We start from the raw sequence: 16,939 nt of genomic DNA on the forward strand, positions 1-16,939 counted from the left end.
GACGACCTGGAAACCCCAAAGTCACTCTCAGAGCTAGACGGACGCCGCGAGCTGGCCGAGGGCCCCAAAATGGAGAGAGACCCCAAAGCCCACGTGTCTGCCTTTTGTATCCACCTGGCTGCTTAACCCCACCCTCAGGTCCCAGCCACCTTCCCTTTGGTGGTGATGGGATTTGGAGTTCCCAGTGTCTTTGGCTTTGACCTGGGGTGGGGGTGGAGTCCACAAAGCCTGTATGGAATTTGCTTTGGGACTGCCTTTTCCCCTACTGAGGATTTAGTTTGCAAACTTTTACTATGCTGTTAAAAGTTTGGAATCAAGGTTGAGAAAATTTGTGTTTTACATCAGTTGAACCATTTTAACATTTTTTCCCTGTGATTTTGATATATTTGCTATCTTGTTTTAGCCAATTCTCCAAATTTTTTTTTCTTTTGGCTTGGATAATGGACTATTTTTAAGTAATGAAACTCATACTGGACATTCATGGACAATGCTGCTGACTAATTGTTGCTTCTCTTACACACATTGTAACCCTGAAAAAAGACTGTCTCCTAAAATTACACCATGAAATCTGTGCCACCATAGATATGGTGGAATAAAAATTAAAAGGGGGGATTGTAACAGGGTGGTCCCCAGGAAAGGGGGAGGTTCCAGCTTCCCTGCCCCACCCAAGGAAGGGTGGAGCTGAGCAGGAAAAAAAAAAACTACAGAAGAGACTGAGGAAGGAAGAAAGCAAAATGGAGCCAGGAGACCTGGAAAAGACACATGGAGCCTAGAGACACGTAAAAAAACTGTGCTTGTCTTTTGGTCATGGACTATGTGACACAAATGTGGGTGAGACCTGTGGGGAGGTAACAATGACAGCTTTTATCTTGATGTTAATTTTGCTCTTTTCCTTCCGGGCTTGTCCAGTTGTTTGTGACCCTTTTCTGTGGGTCCCCACTGGAAAATGCTTTAGACTTGTAGCAGGCTTTGGGGCCTTGTTCTGGGCCAATCCCATATGAATGGACTTTTACCCACGAGGGGACGGGTAACTTTGGGTGCTTCATTTAAAAACTAGACTCTTTGCCTTACCTGTATTGTTTCCTAGTTTTATTAAAGTTCCTTCCCATTAAAGTCTCCTATGTTTTGTGTTGATGCGGCGAATGGCAAAACCCATTTAAAATAGACAGGTTTGCGGGGTTTGGGCTACCCCTCTCCCTGTCCTATAACAATATTACATTTAAAGTGTTAACTTGATGAAATTGCTTGCTGCTATTAATTAACAATGCCAAAGTGGTTTACAAACCATTCATTTCATTATAGATCAAATAAATTTTAATGGCATCATGCTGTTAAATATGAACCAGCAATCACACTTTTGGGTGGCTATTTAAAATAAACAAAATCATGTTTGAATAATTATATATTCCACAATGTTTAGAGCAGCATTATTTTTAACAGTTAGGATATGGAAGCAACCTAATAGGAGACTTTAGAAAGATGATGTGGATATACAGACAATGGAATACTAGTCAGTATAATGATGAAATGTTACCATATACAGCAAAATGGAAGGAACTTAAGGGAATCATCTGAAGTGAAATATTTCAGAAAGATAAATAATATATGATTTCATATCAATGAGTAATGTAATAGATGATTTCATATCTATGAGCCAAGTGAATGAATTGACAAGCAAAATAATTATAAACAAGTTGACACTGATAACAGAACTGAGGTAAAGAGGGAGAATACACCAAAGAGGTATAAGGGATGATGGTGGGAAAAAGAAAAAAAATAATAATTGCATTCCATTTTAACAAATTTTAACTAAACAGAAAAAAAATGTCAGAGTGGAAATGAATGGGAAAATGGAGAAGCAATAGGAAATATCAACAAAACTAAAAGCTGCTTGTTTTAAAAGATTAAAAAAATGATAATTCTCTCACTAGACTTATCAAGGAAAAAAATTACCAGTATCAAGAATAAGAGTGCTGGGCCTCCCCGGTGGCGCAGCGGTTGAGCGCTGGGTTGCGAAGCTGCCCGCAGCCTCTGCAGCACCGGTTCGATCCCCGGCTGCTCCCCGGCCACCAGAGGAGGGTCCCACATGGCGGCAGACCTCCCCTGCCACCCGCTGCTCCCCTCAGCAGTGTACTTTGGTCCTTCTGCCTGTTCTGCTCCCCGCTCTAGCTCTGGTGCGTTTTTTCACCCTCCCCTGCTTCTGTCTGTACCCAGTGCTTGTATAAATAAATAAACAAGCAAATCTTAAAAAAAAAAAAAGAAAAAAAAAAGAATAAGAGTGCCTACATCACTATACATTCCACAAATATTAAAAAAATAAGGGACTACTATAAACACTTAATGATAAAAAAAATTTTATGAAATTGACATATTTCTGAGGTAGGTGAAATGCCAAAACTCATTCAAAAAGAAATAAAGAATCTGATTAGCCTTAGATCTATTGAAAAAAAAAATCAATCTCTGGTGCCTGGTACAATTTGTTTGCAAGCCAACTGAAAACATATAAATGAATAAGAAGTATTGTCACTAGAAGATGATGAAAAAAATTAAAAGAAAAAATTAAGAAATGACAATTATACTCGGTTTGACAGCTTCTCTTTTACACAGACAAGTGTGCCCAAAGTTGTCATTGTACTACACAAGCAAAATAAAATATTTCACCTAGGAAACTTGTTCATAGCTCCTTTGATGGATTTGAAAATATTGTTCCATGACATTTTATAAATAATATGGTATTATGAAAGAAATAGTAATTTGCAGCTGCTTTACCTGCTTAAAAACACTGTTGTTGAGAACTAAGAACATCTGAAAAATAAAAATCTATTTGTTTGCTGTTTGCTTTTTAACCTAAGAAAAACATTTACTATATATAGTAATGTATATATATATATATATATATGTATGTATGTACGTATGTGTGTAGATATATATTTTTTTAATTAAAAGAAGGTAGAAAGGGTTGGGAGCCAAAGCAGACTAATATATAGCCCTAGTAATATAAAGATTATTTCCTGTTAAAGAAGCAGGGAACTGAAAATACTAAAATAATGAAAAAGATATTTAGGAAGTAGAGATTATCTGACATCTCAGATGCAGGTGACAAAGGAATACAAAGATTCTTATACTTTAATGTAAATGAAATTACCCTGAAAGATTATTCAAAATACATACAGTCATCATATTCAATCCCAAATATTCTGGCTCAGGATTTCTGGAGTAGTGATGCAAAACTTTCATTTTTAGCATACCCCCTTTCTGATTATGATTCAGGTTACATTTATATTTTGAGAAACATTAGCACTTGATATGTTCTAATCATTTAGAACCATTCCTTTGAATCTGTTATTTCAGAATCACTTAGCACTTAGCATGTACCATATAACAGATTACTGGCAAGGACTGGTGCAGATACTTGAACAACTGAGAGAAGAATAACACTATTCATCAAGACAAGGAAGCAATGGTAAAAGGAGTTATTTTAAGAAAGGAAAGGTGATACATTTGGAGGTTAGTGAATAGGGTTGGGAAGATGTTGAATATTGAACTTCTTTTTTTGAGGGGGTGGGAGTGGCATTAAATAACAACTGTCTTCCAAGTATAGCTTTAAATAAGGTTCAGAGTAAGGAAGATAGGAAATCAAAAGGAGTTATTTTATCACTAATAAATGCCAGGCTGGGAGCTGAAATGAAGGTGTGTCTTCAACCAGCTTCCTCACATGGAACTGTCTTTTGATGCCTAGTCCCTGCAAGTCCATCATGCAGGAGTAACTACTACATCCAAGTTGCAAGAAGACACTACCCTGTCCTGTCCACCTACCAATGATAGTCCTGTCCCAAGTTTTTACTGTAGATCCTTACTTGTCATTTATAGCACACTTTTCAGAATTCAGAATGAGGCAATTAGGTGTTGTATTAATTATACTAGAACCTAAGTGCTAAGAGGATAGAAACACAGCTTGTTTACTATCCAATACTTAGCATTTAGTACAATTCTAAGACAGGAGTAAGAAATTTAAACAATTTGTTAAATGAATACAATTCTAAAAATTACATATCATTTTCGGCTTCTGGTCAGGTTTTGTTGCTGTTGTTAATATCTGCTGAAACCTAGGTTCCAAGTTATTTGGTGTCAAAGTTAAACAGATAAGGAAAGACTTTGTTCAAGATTATCGCAGTACAGAAGTTAGACTAGCACTGTCTGAATTCAACTTCGTAGAAAGAAATAAAGGACCTAAGAGATTTTAAGAGCAGGGGTAAGGAGCATCACAAGCCCCCGATATTTACTAACTGGTTTTACACAAAGGAAACGTTAGCTTTTTCGCCGGGCATCATGACAGGAAGCTTTAACTTAAGGCTATGTGTCTCTTCGTATTACCTTCCTACCTTTCTCGAGAGACTGAGATAAGGGCACACTATCTTCTTTGTTGCTTACATTTCAAAAGGATGCCTCCCAGGTCCTTAAAAACGACAGTAAAATAGGTAAATCTTTTTTTTTTTAAAGGCTTTCCTCTTACAATAGCAGAGAACAAATTTACGACAACTTTATTTTCTAAGTAAATATTCTAAAAGGGAAGCCAGAGAGACCTGCAGACAGGAGGAAAGCTGCCTAAAATTTATATTTGAACTGCGGGAAATGACAAGCTCACCTTAATCAATAACTAACTCTGTTTTTGCATTTCTGGAGCAAGAAACTCAAATCACACGCTTCCAATTTCTGATGATCCCCACATGCAGGGTCGCTTCGCTAACACAGCCCTTTTTTATTTACTTCCTTATTTGTGACCCATCCCAGAACTCGAGCCCCCGCCTACCGACAGGGCGCGTGCGCACACCGCATGCGAATCTGACGTCACTGAACGCGCCTGCCCCTACATGTTGGCAACTGAAAGCGTCCGTGGTAGCAGTGGCTGCTGAGATGTACGAACTTCCGGTTCTCCCGGCAGCTGCTGCCTCTGCTGCCTCTGCCGCTTGCTGCGGCCGGGCCTCAGCCCGGGATTTGGGCACCCCTTCCTCTTTCTTCACTGCGCCCATGGTCCCTCCTGGAGCCAGGGCGCCGGGCCTGGCGGCTCCCGCGTGGTGAAAGGGCTGTCAGGGGACGATGAAGGCCCCGCACTGCAGCTGCTGCCTCAGCCGCCTCCTGACCTCCGCCCTCCTGCTGCTGCTACTGCTGCCAGGGTTAAGGGGGCCCTTGGCGGTGTTGCTGCAGGCGGCCGAGGCCGCGCCTGACCCTGGCCCTCCCAATGGGGGGCCACGAACCCTGCGGCCTCTGCAGCCGGGCCCCACAGCCGCCCACTCTCAGGGCCGCGCTCCAACCGAAGCCACTGGGCCTCAGGGCGCTATGGGCGGTAATGGCAGCAGCACCGGGGCGGAGATTGCCGCGGACGACCAAGGAGGCAAGGCAGGGGAGGAAGGCTCAGTGGGTGGTGGCCTCGCTGTGAGCCCCAACCCCGGCGACAAACCCATGACCCAACGAGCCCTGACAGTGTTGATGGTGGTGAGCGGCGCGGTGCTGGTGTACTTCGTCGTCAGGACAGTCAGGTGAGGCGAAGCCTCCATGAGCCTCCCCCCTCAGGGCTGAGAGTTGGGATGCCTGGCAACCTTGGAGCAAGGCAGATTTCAGTGACCAGGCATTACCCCCTCCCAACCCCTCCTATCAGGGGTGCTGCCTGAGAGAGTTTGTGAAGAGGGTCTGTGATTACCTTCGGGAGAATTTAAACCAAGTAGTTGCTCCCTTTCATTTACAAATTATAAATTAGTATCCGCCTCCAAATTTCTACCTTGCCTCAATGAACACACTTCCCTTAAAATGGAAGTAATCGTATATTCCACCACACTATCTTGTAATACTTCTTTCTTTCTGCTCTATATATTGTTGTGTACTTTGACATTTTGCCTATCAGAATGCAAACTTCTTAAAAGCAGAATTCCTATTTGGTAGCCTTTCTAAGTCTTAGAGCTTTGTTTGCACAAATCGGTTTTTATTTGAGTGGATTAATAGAGCAGAAGGACCTTATTATGGGTCCTTTATAAAATGTAGAAGAAAAGTTCTTCCTTAACAGCAATTTCTTAGTTTTGACCTTTAACCTACCACCTAACTAATTAGATTGTACCATACAAAGTTTTCTACATTTTGTTTTGACCTGGAAAAGTGATGGTTTTGTATGGTTCAGTCTAATATGTTTTTTAGTCCTCATTAATCAGAAACATCATTCATTTTTATGGCACAAAATAGTTCAATGCAAATTGTTATCAGTTGCATGATAAGATGGGAAATTGATACCTATACAACAAAATAAATGAAATGTCATAAATATGACCCAGTTTTAATATTTGAGCAAATCTTTATTATTCTAATAACATTGTCCACTTTAATCTGAAGAAACTGTCCCAGAAAGGTAAAGTAATTTATCTGGTGTCACATGGGGCTCAATGATAATCTATGATTTTACAGTCCACTAATTGCTTTCTTTGAATTTTTTCTTTATAAAAGATGTTTATGTCCTAACCATGTAAAACTTTTGATTAAGTAGACCAGGTTGTTTTATTGCAAGTACCAATTTATAACTAAAAGTAGATGATTGCCACTAATTTACCTACTACCCTTAATGCCTTATTAAGTTAAAAAAAAATCATTATCCAATTAGTGATGGTTGGTATTAACAGTAACTTCAATTTGATATATTCTTTTATTACTGAAGTAAATTGTCTTATGGCATTAATCATGATATTAAAATATCCCAGATGTGTAATACAATTGATTTGTAAAAGTCTGTAACTTACTTTTTTGAAGTGGGTTATTGGGGACCATCTCTCTGAGGAAATGAATTACAGAGCCAAGTCATCACTATTGGAAGGAGCCAGCCAACAATGAGGGAGCACTGTTCAGGTAGTTTCTTCCTTTGTAAAACAGAGTAGAGAATAGGTTGTAGGAATGCACTCGTTCATTGTTTTCCAAACTATTCCACTGCTCCCCCACACTCCATAACTACCTACTCTCCTATTTAATATATTTCTTAAAATCATTTAAACCCCTTTAAATAAATTTATTGTCATGAATGGAAAACCAACATCTCAGCTTAAATAACTGATTGAAAAAGTACAGTGTAAGCCTGTGTTTGTAGACATGTGGTCCAGGAGACCCTATGAGGTGGGAGGGTTCTATAATACCTCTTCAGGGAATCTGTGAGAGCAAGACTATTTTCAAATAATATATTTTCATATAAGTTTATCAGGTACAGAAAGTTGACTGATGTACTTTCAAATTCCATGTTGCAACTAACATATAAGAAACACCACTTGTCAAGTTTTGGTATAGTATCAAAAAAGAATAACCACTAGTATTTGAAAAGATTATTAAAATGCTCACCCTTTTCCAAAGTCATTTTTATATAAACTTGAATATTCTTCATATACTTCAAATATTACATTGGAAATGATCGACTGCAAAACAAATCTGAAAATCCATCTGTTTTCTATTTTTATTTTTGATCTAATTCTGTTTAAACCAGATCTAATATGGTTAAATAAATTAAAGGGATATGAAAAAAATCTAAATGCCATTTTTACTATTTTTTTACTGTATTTTTCATAAAAAGTCATATTGACATGTAATTATGGTAATGAAATGATAAATATTTAAAAGTTTGCTTTAACATGTTTAATATATGTATGTATATACATATATATGTATATATATGCCACAAAATATAAGTTCTTTGGGCTCCTGAATAATTTTTAAGAATATGATGGAATCCTGAAACCTAAATATTTGAGAATCACTGGTGTAAACAAAATTATTTGAGCTAGATGCTATTGGTTTACAAAAGTCAGCAAATCCAGGTCCATTTCCTGTTAAAAGGGAAGTAGGAGATTGTGCAATGTAAAAGAAATATTACCACCAGACTGAGACTTATTAAAATAAGAAAAGATTAGAAGAAATTGAAGCAGAAATTATTTTTCTTTATTAGTCACTGTAGTCTGAATAGTGCCTATAAAGGACCAGAATACATTGAGCATTATGTCTCTCATAATATATGGTTTTATAAAACCATATATAAAATTGGTTTTGGTTATATGAAAACAATTTTGATAACATTTTGTGAATAATGGCCCTTGCCTTAAAAGCATAGGTATTACTTATTTTTCATATATTTGTGAGATAAGTGAGATAAGTTTTGGGGATGATTTTTACTTTTTCATTTTGCTTCTGTCTTATTTATAATCTATATAAAGAAGTTTTATTGTCATTGATTTTTCTCTTCATTTCTGTGAATCTTGGAAGGTTGGTCTTTTCAGATTCTGTGTGACTAATGTATGTTAACAACCAAATTCAGAACCATGGTTAAGAAAAATCACACTATATAACCATCTAATACTCTTTCTATTCAAATCCTAAACTGAGTTGGTTACCTGATGCCCAAAGCTTGCTTGATGCTAGCAATGTCTGGGCAATGTTCAGAATTCATACATTTGACTTCTAAAATATTGCTGAAAACCAATGATTTTGTGACTGCCCACCCCACCTCCAAAATATATGTGTGATAATACACTCGCATTAGTTATTTGTGCCAAGGAGGAAGAACAGACTAAAGCCATCATTTTCTTAATATGAGGTCACATTGAAGATATTTTACTTGTGAAACACTTGTACTGTGAAACTTCCAAATTGTGACTAGAAATAACTTCCAACTGAGACTGGAAATACTCCAAAGAACAAACAGATTCTCTCTGTAGAAACTGAAAAATATGTGTACGGAACAGAGTAGTGAGATGAACATACAATCTTTGAACAAAGTCTTTTACTTATTCTTTACTATAACTCATGGCTGAACATCATGTACAATATAAGGTGGGCACTGAATAGTAGCCTAGTGAATACACATTCCTTAATTCTTTTTTTTTTTAAAGGTTATTTATACAAGAACTGGGGTACTAGGCCAGAGGTGCGGGAGGATGAGAGAATTCACCAGGACAGAGTGGGAAGCAGAACAGACAGACGGACCAAAAACACTGCTGAGGGGAGCAGCAGGCGCCACAAGAGAAGTCTGCTGCGCCATGTGGGTATCTCCCTGGCTTGCTGGAAATTGAACCCATGCTGCAGAGGCTGTGGACAGCTTCACAGTACTGCAGTCAACCCGCTGCACCCAACCCACTGCGCCACCAGGGAGGCCCCCATTCCTTCATTCTTTATATTGCTTTATATTCCTTATAATTCTTTATATTGTTCTATATCTTTATATTGCTATATATATTTGGAAATTCAAGGGAATTATCTCTTATTGGTAGAACAAAGAAGTATGAAAATTTCAATCTTAGATTTCCTTCTCTATAGGACAATCTTACAGTAAAATCTATAAAGCAAGAAAATATTACTCTGTAGAATTATTATTTTTTAGAATGCCTGTTGGTTATATAAAAACAATTTTGATATCACTTGGTGAATAACAGTACTTGCCTTAAAAGCATAGGAATTACTTATTTTTTTCACCCTGGAATTGGCACTTTTTCATTTTATATTCAATATGGTGTATTGTAAGGAGACTAAGGCTTAAATTCCAACTCTGCCTCTTTTTCCTTCTGTGATTTTCTATAAGTCACTTCACTTCTCCAGTTGATTTCCTACTGTGAAATGGGAATAATAGAAAGTTTTTTTATATAGTGGCGATGAGATGAAAATTTAATATGTTATCCTTCATTCAGCCAATTTTTATTCAGCTGCTTAGAACTGGAAACTAGGTATCAGTTGTGAGTGAAATAGACATTTCTGTCTCCATGGCATTCAGAGAGCATTAATCAATCACATAGATAATAAAGAATGTACAGAATCTATGAACAGATATTAAAGCCTATCCTGTTCATGCTTTATATATAATAAATGCATGATGTTAATTTAATTTGAATGGTTACCACACCTATAGGCTAAGACACAAAATTAGTTCTGTGGAAAAGAACCTTGCTTTGCAATGGAAATATTTTTGAGATGCTTACTTGCTATCATAATAGCTAATATTTATTAATTGTTTGTGTCTCCATTATGAGTATGCCACATACATACTGCCAAAACCTTCCAGTAGGTAATATTCCTGTATAGGTGAAGACGTTGGTGAGACTGAGCAAGGTTAAATAACAGGCAAAACCGTTTTAGAAACCAAACTCTGTCTGAACTTCAAGATGCGTTACCAACATGCTGCTTCCTGTGGTTGCTTAACCAATTTGAAGTTTATTGCACATAAGGATGCCTAGTTTATTTATGGAGGAAAAAAACAGATGTACACAGTGCCTATTAAAAATATACGGGTTTTGTGACTATTAAAGCCCCTAAATTTCACTTTTAAAAAGTAAGTCAACTTAGCAATTTATTGTTTGTGTGCATACCAAATTGAATAATTTAGTTTCCTAACTGAGCCCCCTGCCACCCTTTCATCTTTGAAAGATTTTTTTTTAATGTCCCAGACACAGTTAAATAATGGTGATATTTTAAAGCAACTTCTGTTAATCTGACCATACATATTTCTAGCACCATGTCTTCTGAAACAAGTCTTATTGAATTATGAATGCAAGATTTGTAACAATATCTTTCCCACCAAGAACATATGTCTCCTAGAAGACATATGTTGTCAGCATTACTTGTAAAAGTAAGCTATCAATAGAAATCACTCAGTTTAGGCAAAGCCGGGGAACACTTTGATTATTTGTTTATGCATTTATTTATTCTCTATCCTTTGTTCAGTATCTGCTATTGAGCACTTACAGCCAGGCCCTGTGAAGAGAATTAGCAGTGCTCAAGATGGGAAAAGTCCTTGTCTTCATGGACCTTCTATTCCATTTGTTTATATATTTTGAAAAGTGTAGTTTTCCTAGCAAGTTTAAATGGATCTGGTTTGCTGTTAGCTATTCAGCTGCATAGTATATATTTAATGTTTTACATATATGGGGGAGACCCAGAAGCTTGCAAATGTATATAACAAGTATAAGTTCTTAAGGAATTCATATCCTTTGCAGAGATGAAACTTAACTTCCCTAAAACATTTAGTCACCCACTTAAAATAGCAAATATTAATTTGGCTTTTTGGTCAAAGGCTAAATTGTCAGGGTAGTCATGTATCAATGGCATAAAAGTCTGATAAGTCAGGATTTGGTATGAAATAATATTCTCAAGGACAGCTCAGAAAAACTTTAAGAACAGAGGCTATTTATCATTTTTTATCCAGTAAGAGCACAGGGTTTGTACTCAGACATTTGGTAAATGAAGTAGGTTTTATTAGACTGAGAAAATAAATGATCTATATTCTACCAGAAGAGTCTTTATTCTAAAGCGTTTGGCTGCATTTGTTACTTCTCATTCATTCTTGAATTATTTTCTTTTATTGACTTCTGTTTCATTTCACTATCCTGATCTGATTTCATTGTAACCTGATGGGAAGTTAGACTCCCTGAGTTCTAATTCCAGCTTTACACAAGAGTATAGTATACTCTTGGTTAAGTTACATACCATCTCTAAGGTTCAACTCAGGCTTTGTGAAATAGAGAAAATGACCTATTTACAGAAAGCCATATTTAAGGAATCTTGGGAGCCTGCTGCAAAAACCTCTTGTTTATGTTCTTGTATGCCAATGGTTTGAGCAAGTCGAATATAATCACTTAGGTTCTTTTACCTTTTAGGGGCCAGGGCTTTTTGAACATCCGTATTTGCATTTTCAAATGCCAATTGCTTACTCAAAATATCTGCCGCCTGCCTGAGTAACCTAACATCTGATGGCTTTTGTCAGTCTGTCTAGGAAATCAGCAAAAAGATTCAGAGGGTCCATGTAATATATGCAAGAAAGACTGATCTGGTTCCCTAGGTTCAGGCAAGCTCTACAAGACTCGACGCGCTATTAAAGTTACCTATTGATATGCCTGGGGGGGGGGTCATATAAAGTTTGTAGGTTTAAATCCAACCATGCATCACTACCTATAAGTTGTTCAAAAGAAATATTGATGTTATTTTGCTGATTAATCCTGGCATGTTCTTGTGCGTAGTCTCCAAAACTTGCCTTCCATTGTAAGTCTGCCCCACCAGTTAAACTCACTTTTGCAAGCATGTGCCAATCAAAAGGAGGCAACCAAATTTGTTGAAAAGTATATGGAATAGTCCAAGTGAAGGGGGTTTGGAATCCATTTTCCCAAACACTGTCTCTTAGAGATTTTAAAAGTTGGAGGTCAAAAGATTGATGTTGCCGTAGCACTAGATCAGGGTTATTAGGATCAGGCATTTCCTGTACTGGAAAAGCCATTAATACTGAAGCCATTTCTGGGTCATCTGCAAAAATTGTCTTTTGTTCTTTTATAGCTTTGGTTAAGGGAGTTATACCAACAACTGATTCCCTCTGAAAAGGATTATTATGGGACCATTTATTTTTAGGGCTTTTATTTTCAGGGCAATTTTCCCTTTCATTTAGTGGTACTGAAGGTATCGAAGGCTGAGAAGTACCAGGTACTTCATATTTATGTTTAATTTCTGTTTTTAAAATTTCCTGAAAAGATTCCAGAACCCTTCATACCAAAGCCCATGTTGAAAAAACTATAGTAGGAATTTTCATACCTTGTTTATGATGCCTTTTCAAAGTCTCACTGATTCATTCCCAAGTTTCTACATCCAAAACACCTTCATCTCCGGGAACCATGGAGAGGTCTGAATGACCTAATCTAACAGCTCATTTAAGCTGTCGGTGGAGACAGCAGCTCCACTCTGTTCTAATAGGCATTTTAAAGTGGTTATATAATGATGATGAGCCGAATTCTGCCCCATTTGTTATCCAACCTTGAATAATCCCCCTTAGTCAGTTGTGACCAATGACTATAGAGGTTAACTAGAGAACACACTTACCACACACAACTTCCTTGAGGTTCTAGGGTTAGTGTCCCTGTTTGGGCGCCACTGCTGCAGACAGGACAGCTGATGAAGTTCTCTGCCATTAATGAAGACTCAGAGTCTAAATGAATTTGCAGTGAGGGGAGGCTGGGGAGAGTCTTTTGAGAGCAGCTTTGCCTTTCGCTCTCCCAGCCCAAGCTTTTATTATAGATATGAACAGTGGAACAAGAAAATAGCACGCAATTGTGCTTTTGCTTCTACAAATTAATAAGTTACTGCTGAAAACAAGTTGTCCTGGTGGGTAGGGAACATGCGCACAAGCCAGCACATTCTCAGAGAACAGGAGTCAATTCTGGGAAGTCTGTTTGCAGAACTTCTAAGGTCCTGGAACTCCATGTGCAGAGTAAACAGGTACTCTCCAAAAACTCCAGCTCCCTGCAGGGCAGCAGGCTCCCAACAAAGGAACTACACCTAGTACTCAGCATAGTTTCTGGAGCATAATTGCTCATTGAATTTCATAGTGATAATTATAATTTTTTTCTTTTCTTACTATTCATTTCTGATCTCTTCTGATCTCTTCCCCACTAGTGTCATCCCTTTTCTCTTAGAGTATAAATAATCAATCTAGGCTCTTGGGAGTACTTCTAAAGCTATCTTTTTACTCTCTTCTTTCATATGTGATAAATTGTATTTAAGCAGAAAGAAGAGAGGGAAAGAGGGAAATACGTCCATTTAAGAATGAACTATCTAAATATATTCGAATGTGAGTAGAAGGGAAAGAACCAGTAGACAAAGGAATAGTTGAAGTTAGGGAAAGGAAGGCCTTTGAGAAGACATGGAGAGAGAGAATCTAAAGCTACTATGACAGGAATGGCATAAGCAAGAAAGGGAGAGAGATCCTCCACTGAAATGTCCTTTTTTTCTATACTTTTCATTCTCTTCTATGAGGTGCAGTGTGGTCTCCTACAACTCTAAAACTGGCCTTGCCAGGGATCATTAATAACCACATCACCTCAGTTTCATGGACACTTCTTTCCTGTTTCAAGCAATACCTTATTTCTTATTTTGACTTATGCTTTTTACTTAACTTTCTGATTTTCTTCTTACCTCTGAGTATTTATACCCCATCTTCTCCATGAAATTTTTTCTGCAGGGACTCTTCTTCCCACTGTTAAGATTCTTCTACAAATCATTCCCTAAATTTCAGTGGTCTCTGGCCCTCTCCTTAACTCTGCACTTTGCCCCATATTCTCTGAATGATACATCCAAAATTCACTTCTTTAATTACCACTTTTAAGCTGTTAATTGCCTTCTGAGTTTCCATCTTGTATAGCTAGCCAATCTCTCCCTGGACTGCTCACTAGAGAAAAATAATGCCATCCTATATGCAATTTCTCAAACTAAAATCCTGAGCTACCCCAAGTCTTTCCCTTTTATTTACTATCTACATCCAAGCATCTAATTTTAATTTTTAAATATTTCTTGACTACATTACCACTGGTGAGCTTTGCGAGCATCACTTTAGTTTAGACTCATGTCATTTGGCTGTCATGGCGTCATTCTAACCTTTTTCTCCAAGTATGTCTCTTTTTGTATACCTTCTAAACTGAAAAGACAGTGTTCCTTTTGAAATGTAAATTTTGTTTGTGCTTGTATTCCTGTATAGCTGTACAGTATAGTACCCCTAGCTACATGTGCTTTTTACAAAATAAATTTAAATTAAAATCCAGTTTATTAGATGCACTAGCCACATTTCAAGGACTTAGTAATCAGGAGTCTACTGGCTACATAATTAGACACCAATTTTTTCATCATGGCCAAAAATTCCATTGAGTAGTATTAGTCTATGACCTCTAATGGGATAAGGCTCATATTCCTTAGCTTAGCATTTAATGGTCTAAGCCTGATCCTCTTTCTTGTATATATCTTATTTTTCAGTCTCAAGTATGCCATATTTTAATGGATACCTTTTTCAAGCAAAGGGATTGTATAATTTTTCTTCCTTTTGTCTAACTCCTAGTTGTCTATAGATGAAAATAATATCACCTGAAAAGTTATCCCAGACCTCCTTGTGAATATTTACTTCCTTAGTCCATTCAGGCTGCTGTAACAAACATACTACATACTGGATAGCTTATAAACAAAGGAAATTTATTTCTTATAGTTGAGGGGGCAGTATGTCCAAACTCATGGTAACAGCACATTCAGTGTCTAGTGAGAGGCCACTTTGAGTTCATAGGCATGCTTTCTGGATGTCACCTCACCTGGTGAATATGCCAATTCTTGGGCCAATTTTACAAGAGTGCTAGTCCCATTATGAGAGCACTGCCTTCATGACTTAATTCCTCCCAGGGGTTCCACCTGCTAATGGCATTACCTTGAGTGCTGTATTTCTCCAGGTATTTTAGACAGAAACATTCAGACCATAGCAGTTGTATTATGACATTATTTCCAGTGAACTATAATATTTGGCCTACAGAGCTGAACACAGGTGAATTGGTGGTGGGAATTTCATGGGAACTATGCCTGAGAGGAGAAAGCATACATTGTATAAAAATGAATGATGTAAAAAATATAAAAATAATAATTCAAAAAAAGAACAGTAGATTGAAATGCCACTCTGAAAGTTTTGACCAGGCAAACCTTCAAGCAAAGACTGCCCATTATAGGAGAGAATCTTCTTTTAATACCGATGGCCAACTTGGCCATACTCAGTATTGTACTGAATACAGACTCTGGGAAGGCCCTGGGATGCTGTGATAGAACAAAACTATAGGCTGCCAGTAAACTATTTTCCCCACAACAGCATCTCTTAAAGTCAGATCAGTATATGTCTACAGCTGCCATAAAGTCCCACTGACCACTGAGTTCATTTATATTGCATATTCAGTATTTGAGGCATGGGGTACCCTATAAATGTCTATTAAATCCATCTGTTCTAACTTCTTGCATAAGACTTTTGTTTCCTTGTTGATTTTCATTTTGGTTGATCTGTCCATTGATGAAAGTTGGGTGTTGAAGTCTCTACTATTATTGTTTATCTATTTTAGGTTCATTAATATTTACTTTACAGTTTTTATACTCTTGTTTAATGCATACATATTGATGAGTGTTATGTCTCCCTAATGCATTGAACCCTTTTTTTTTTTTTTAATGGAGGTATGTTTTTTATTTATTTATTCATTTATTTGTTTGTTTTGTTTTTGTTTATACATGCACTGGGTACAGTCAGAAGCACGGGAGGGTGAGAGAATTCACCAGAGCCAGAGCAGGGAGCAGAGCAGGCAGAAGGACCGAAGTACACTGCTGAGGGGAGCAGAGGGCGGCAGGAGAGGTCTGCGCGCCATGTGGGACCCTCCTCCGGTGGCCAGGGAGCAGCCGGGGATCAAACCAGCGCCGCAGAGGCCGCGGGCAGCTTCGCAACCCAGCGCTCAACTGCTGCGCCACCTGGGAGGCCCTGTATTGAACCCTTAATCATTATATAGTGTCCCTCCCTGTCTGTTCTTACCTTTTATTAATGGAAATCTGCTTTTATCTGATATAAGTTTGATTGTCTCTGCCTTTTTTAGGGTACCATTTTCTTGTAGAAATATTTTTAATCTATTGATTTGAGTCTATTTTATCTTTGGAAATCAGTTGGGTCTCCTAGAGAGAGCAAAAAGTTGAGTTTTGATTCCCATCAGTCACTTTGTACCTTTTTATTGGTGAATTCAAGCCAATAGGATTTAGGGAAATTATTGATAGAGAAATATTTATTGCCATTTTGTTATTTGTTTTCTGGGTTTTTTTTTTTTTTTTTTTTTTTCACTTTGTTTCTGTTCTTTTTTTTTTTCAGTTCTCTCCCCTTCCATTTTGTAAGCTTCCTGTTGTGTAGTGTTTAGTTTACATTTTCATCTTCTTTGTTTCTTTTAGGTATTTTTGAGCTGAGATTATTATGTGATTAATATATCATTCTGTACTTATAACCTATGAAATTGAAGGCAAGTTTATCTTGAGACTTGTGGGACAGCAACAATAGTATCCTTTTTTACAATAGTAAAAATTACAATAGTATCCATACAATAGTATTCTTTTTTTTAAATTTACT

At 37.4% G+C, this 16,939-nt stretch overlaps 1 protein-coding gene across 2 annotated transcripts in view; it reads left to right on the forward strand.

Annotated features, from left to right (window-relative positions):
- The first annotated feature begins 4,875 nt into the window (after nucleotides 1–4,875).
- The window catches only part of FAM174A (family with sequence similarity 174 member A), a 29,701-nt gene continuing 17,637 nt past the window's right edge, over nucleotides 4,876–16,939 (forward strand). The window contains exon 1 of one of the 2 annotated variants that reach the window (XM_037529572.2): nucleotides 4,876–5,537. In XM_037529572.2, coding sequence (XP_037385469.1) covers nucleotides 5,098–5,537 — 440 coding nt within the window. In that variant the 5' untranslated portion in view covers nucleotides 4,876–5,097. The remainder of the gene's footprint in view (nucleotides 5,538–16,939) is intronic. The other variant, XM_037529571.2, reaches the window with a different exon arrangement.

The sequence above is a fragment of the Talpa occidentalis genome, unplaced genomic scaffold, assembly GCF_014898055.3.
Source record: "Talpa occidentalis isolate TD23 unplaced genomic scaffold, MPIMG_talOcc4v2.1 talOcc4.6, whole genome shotgun sequence".
Classification (NCBI taxonomy): domain Eukaryota; kingdom Metazoa; phylum Chordata; class Mammalia; order Eulipotyphla; family Talpidae; genus Talpa; species Talpa occidentalis.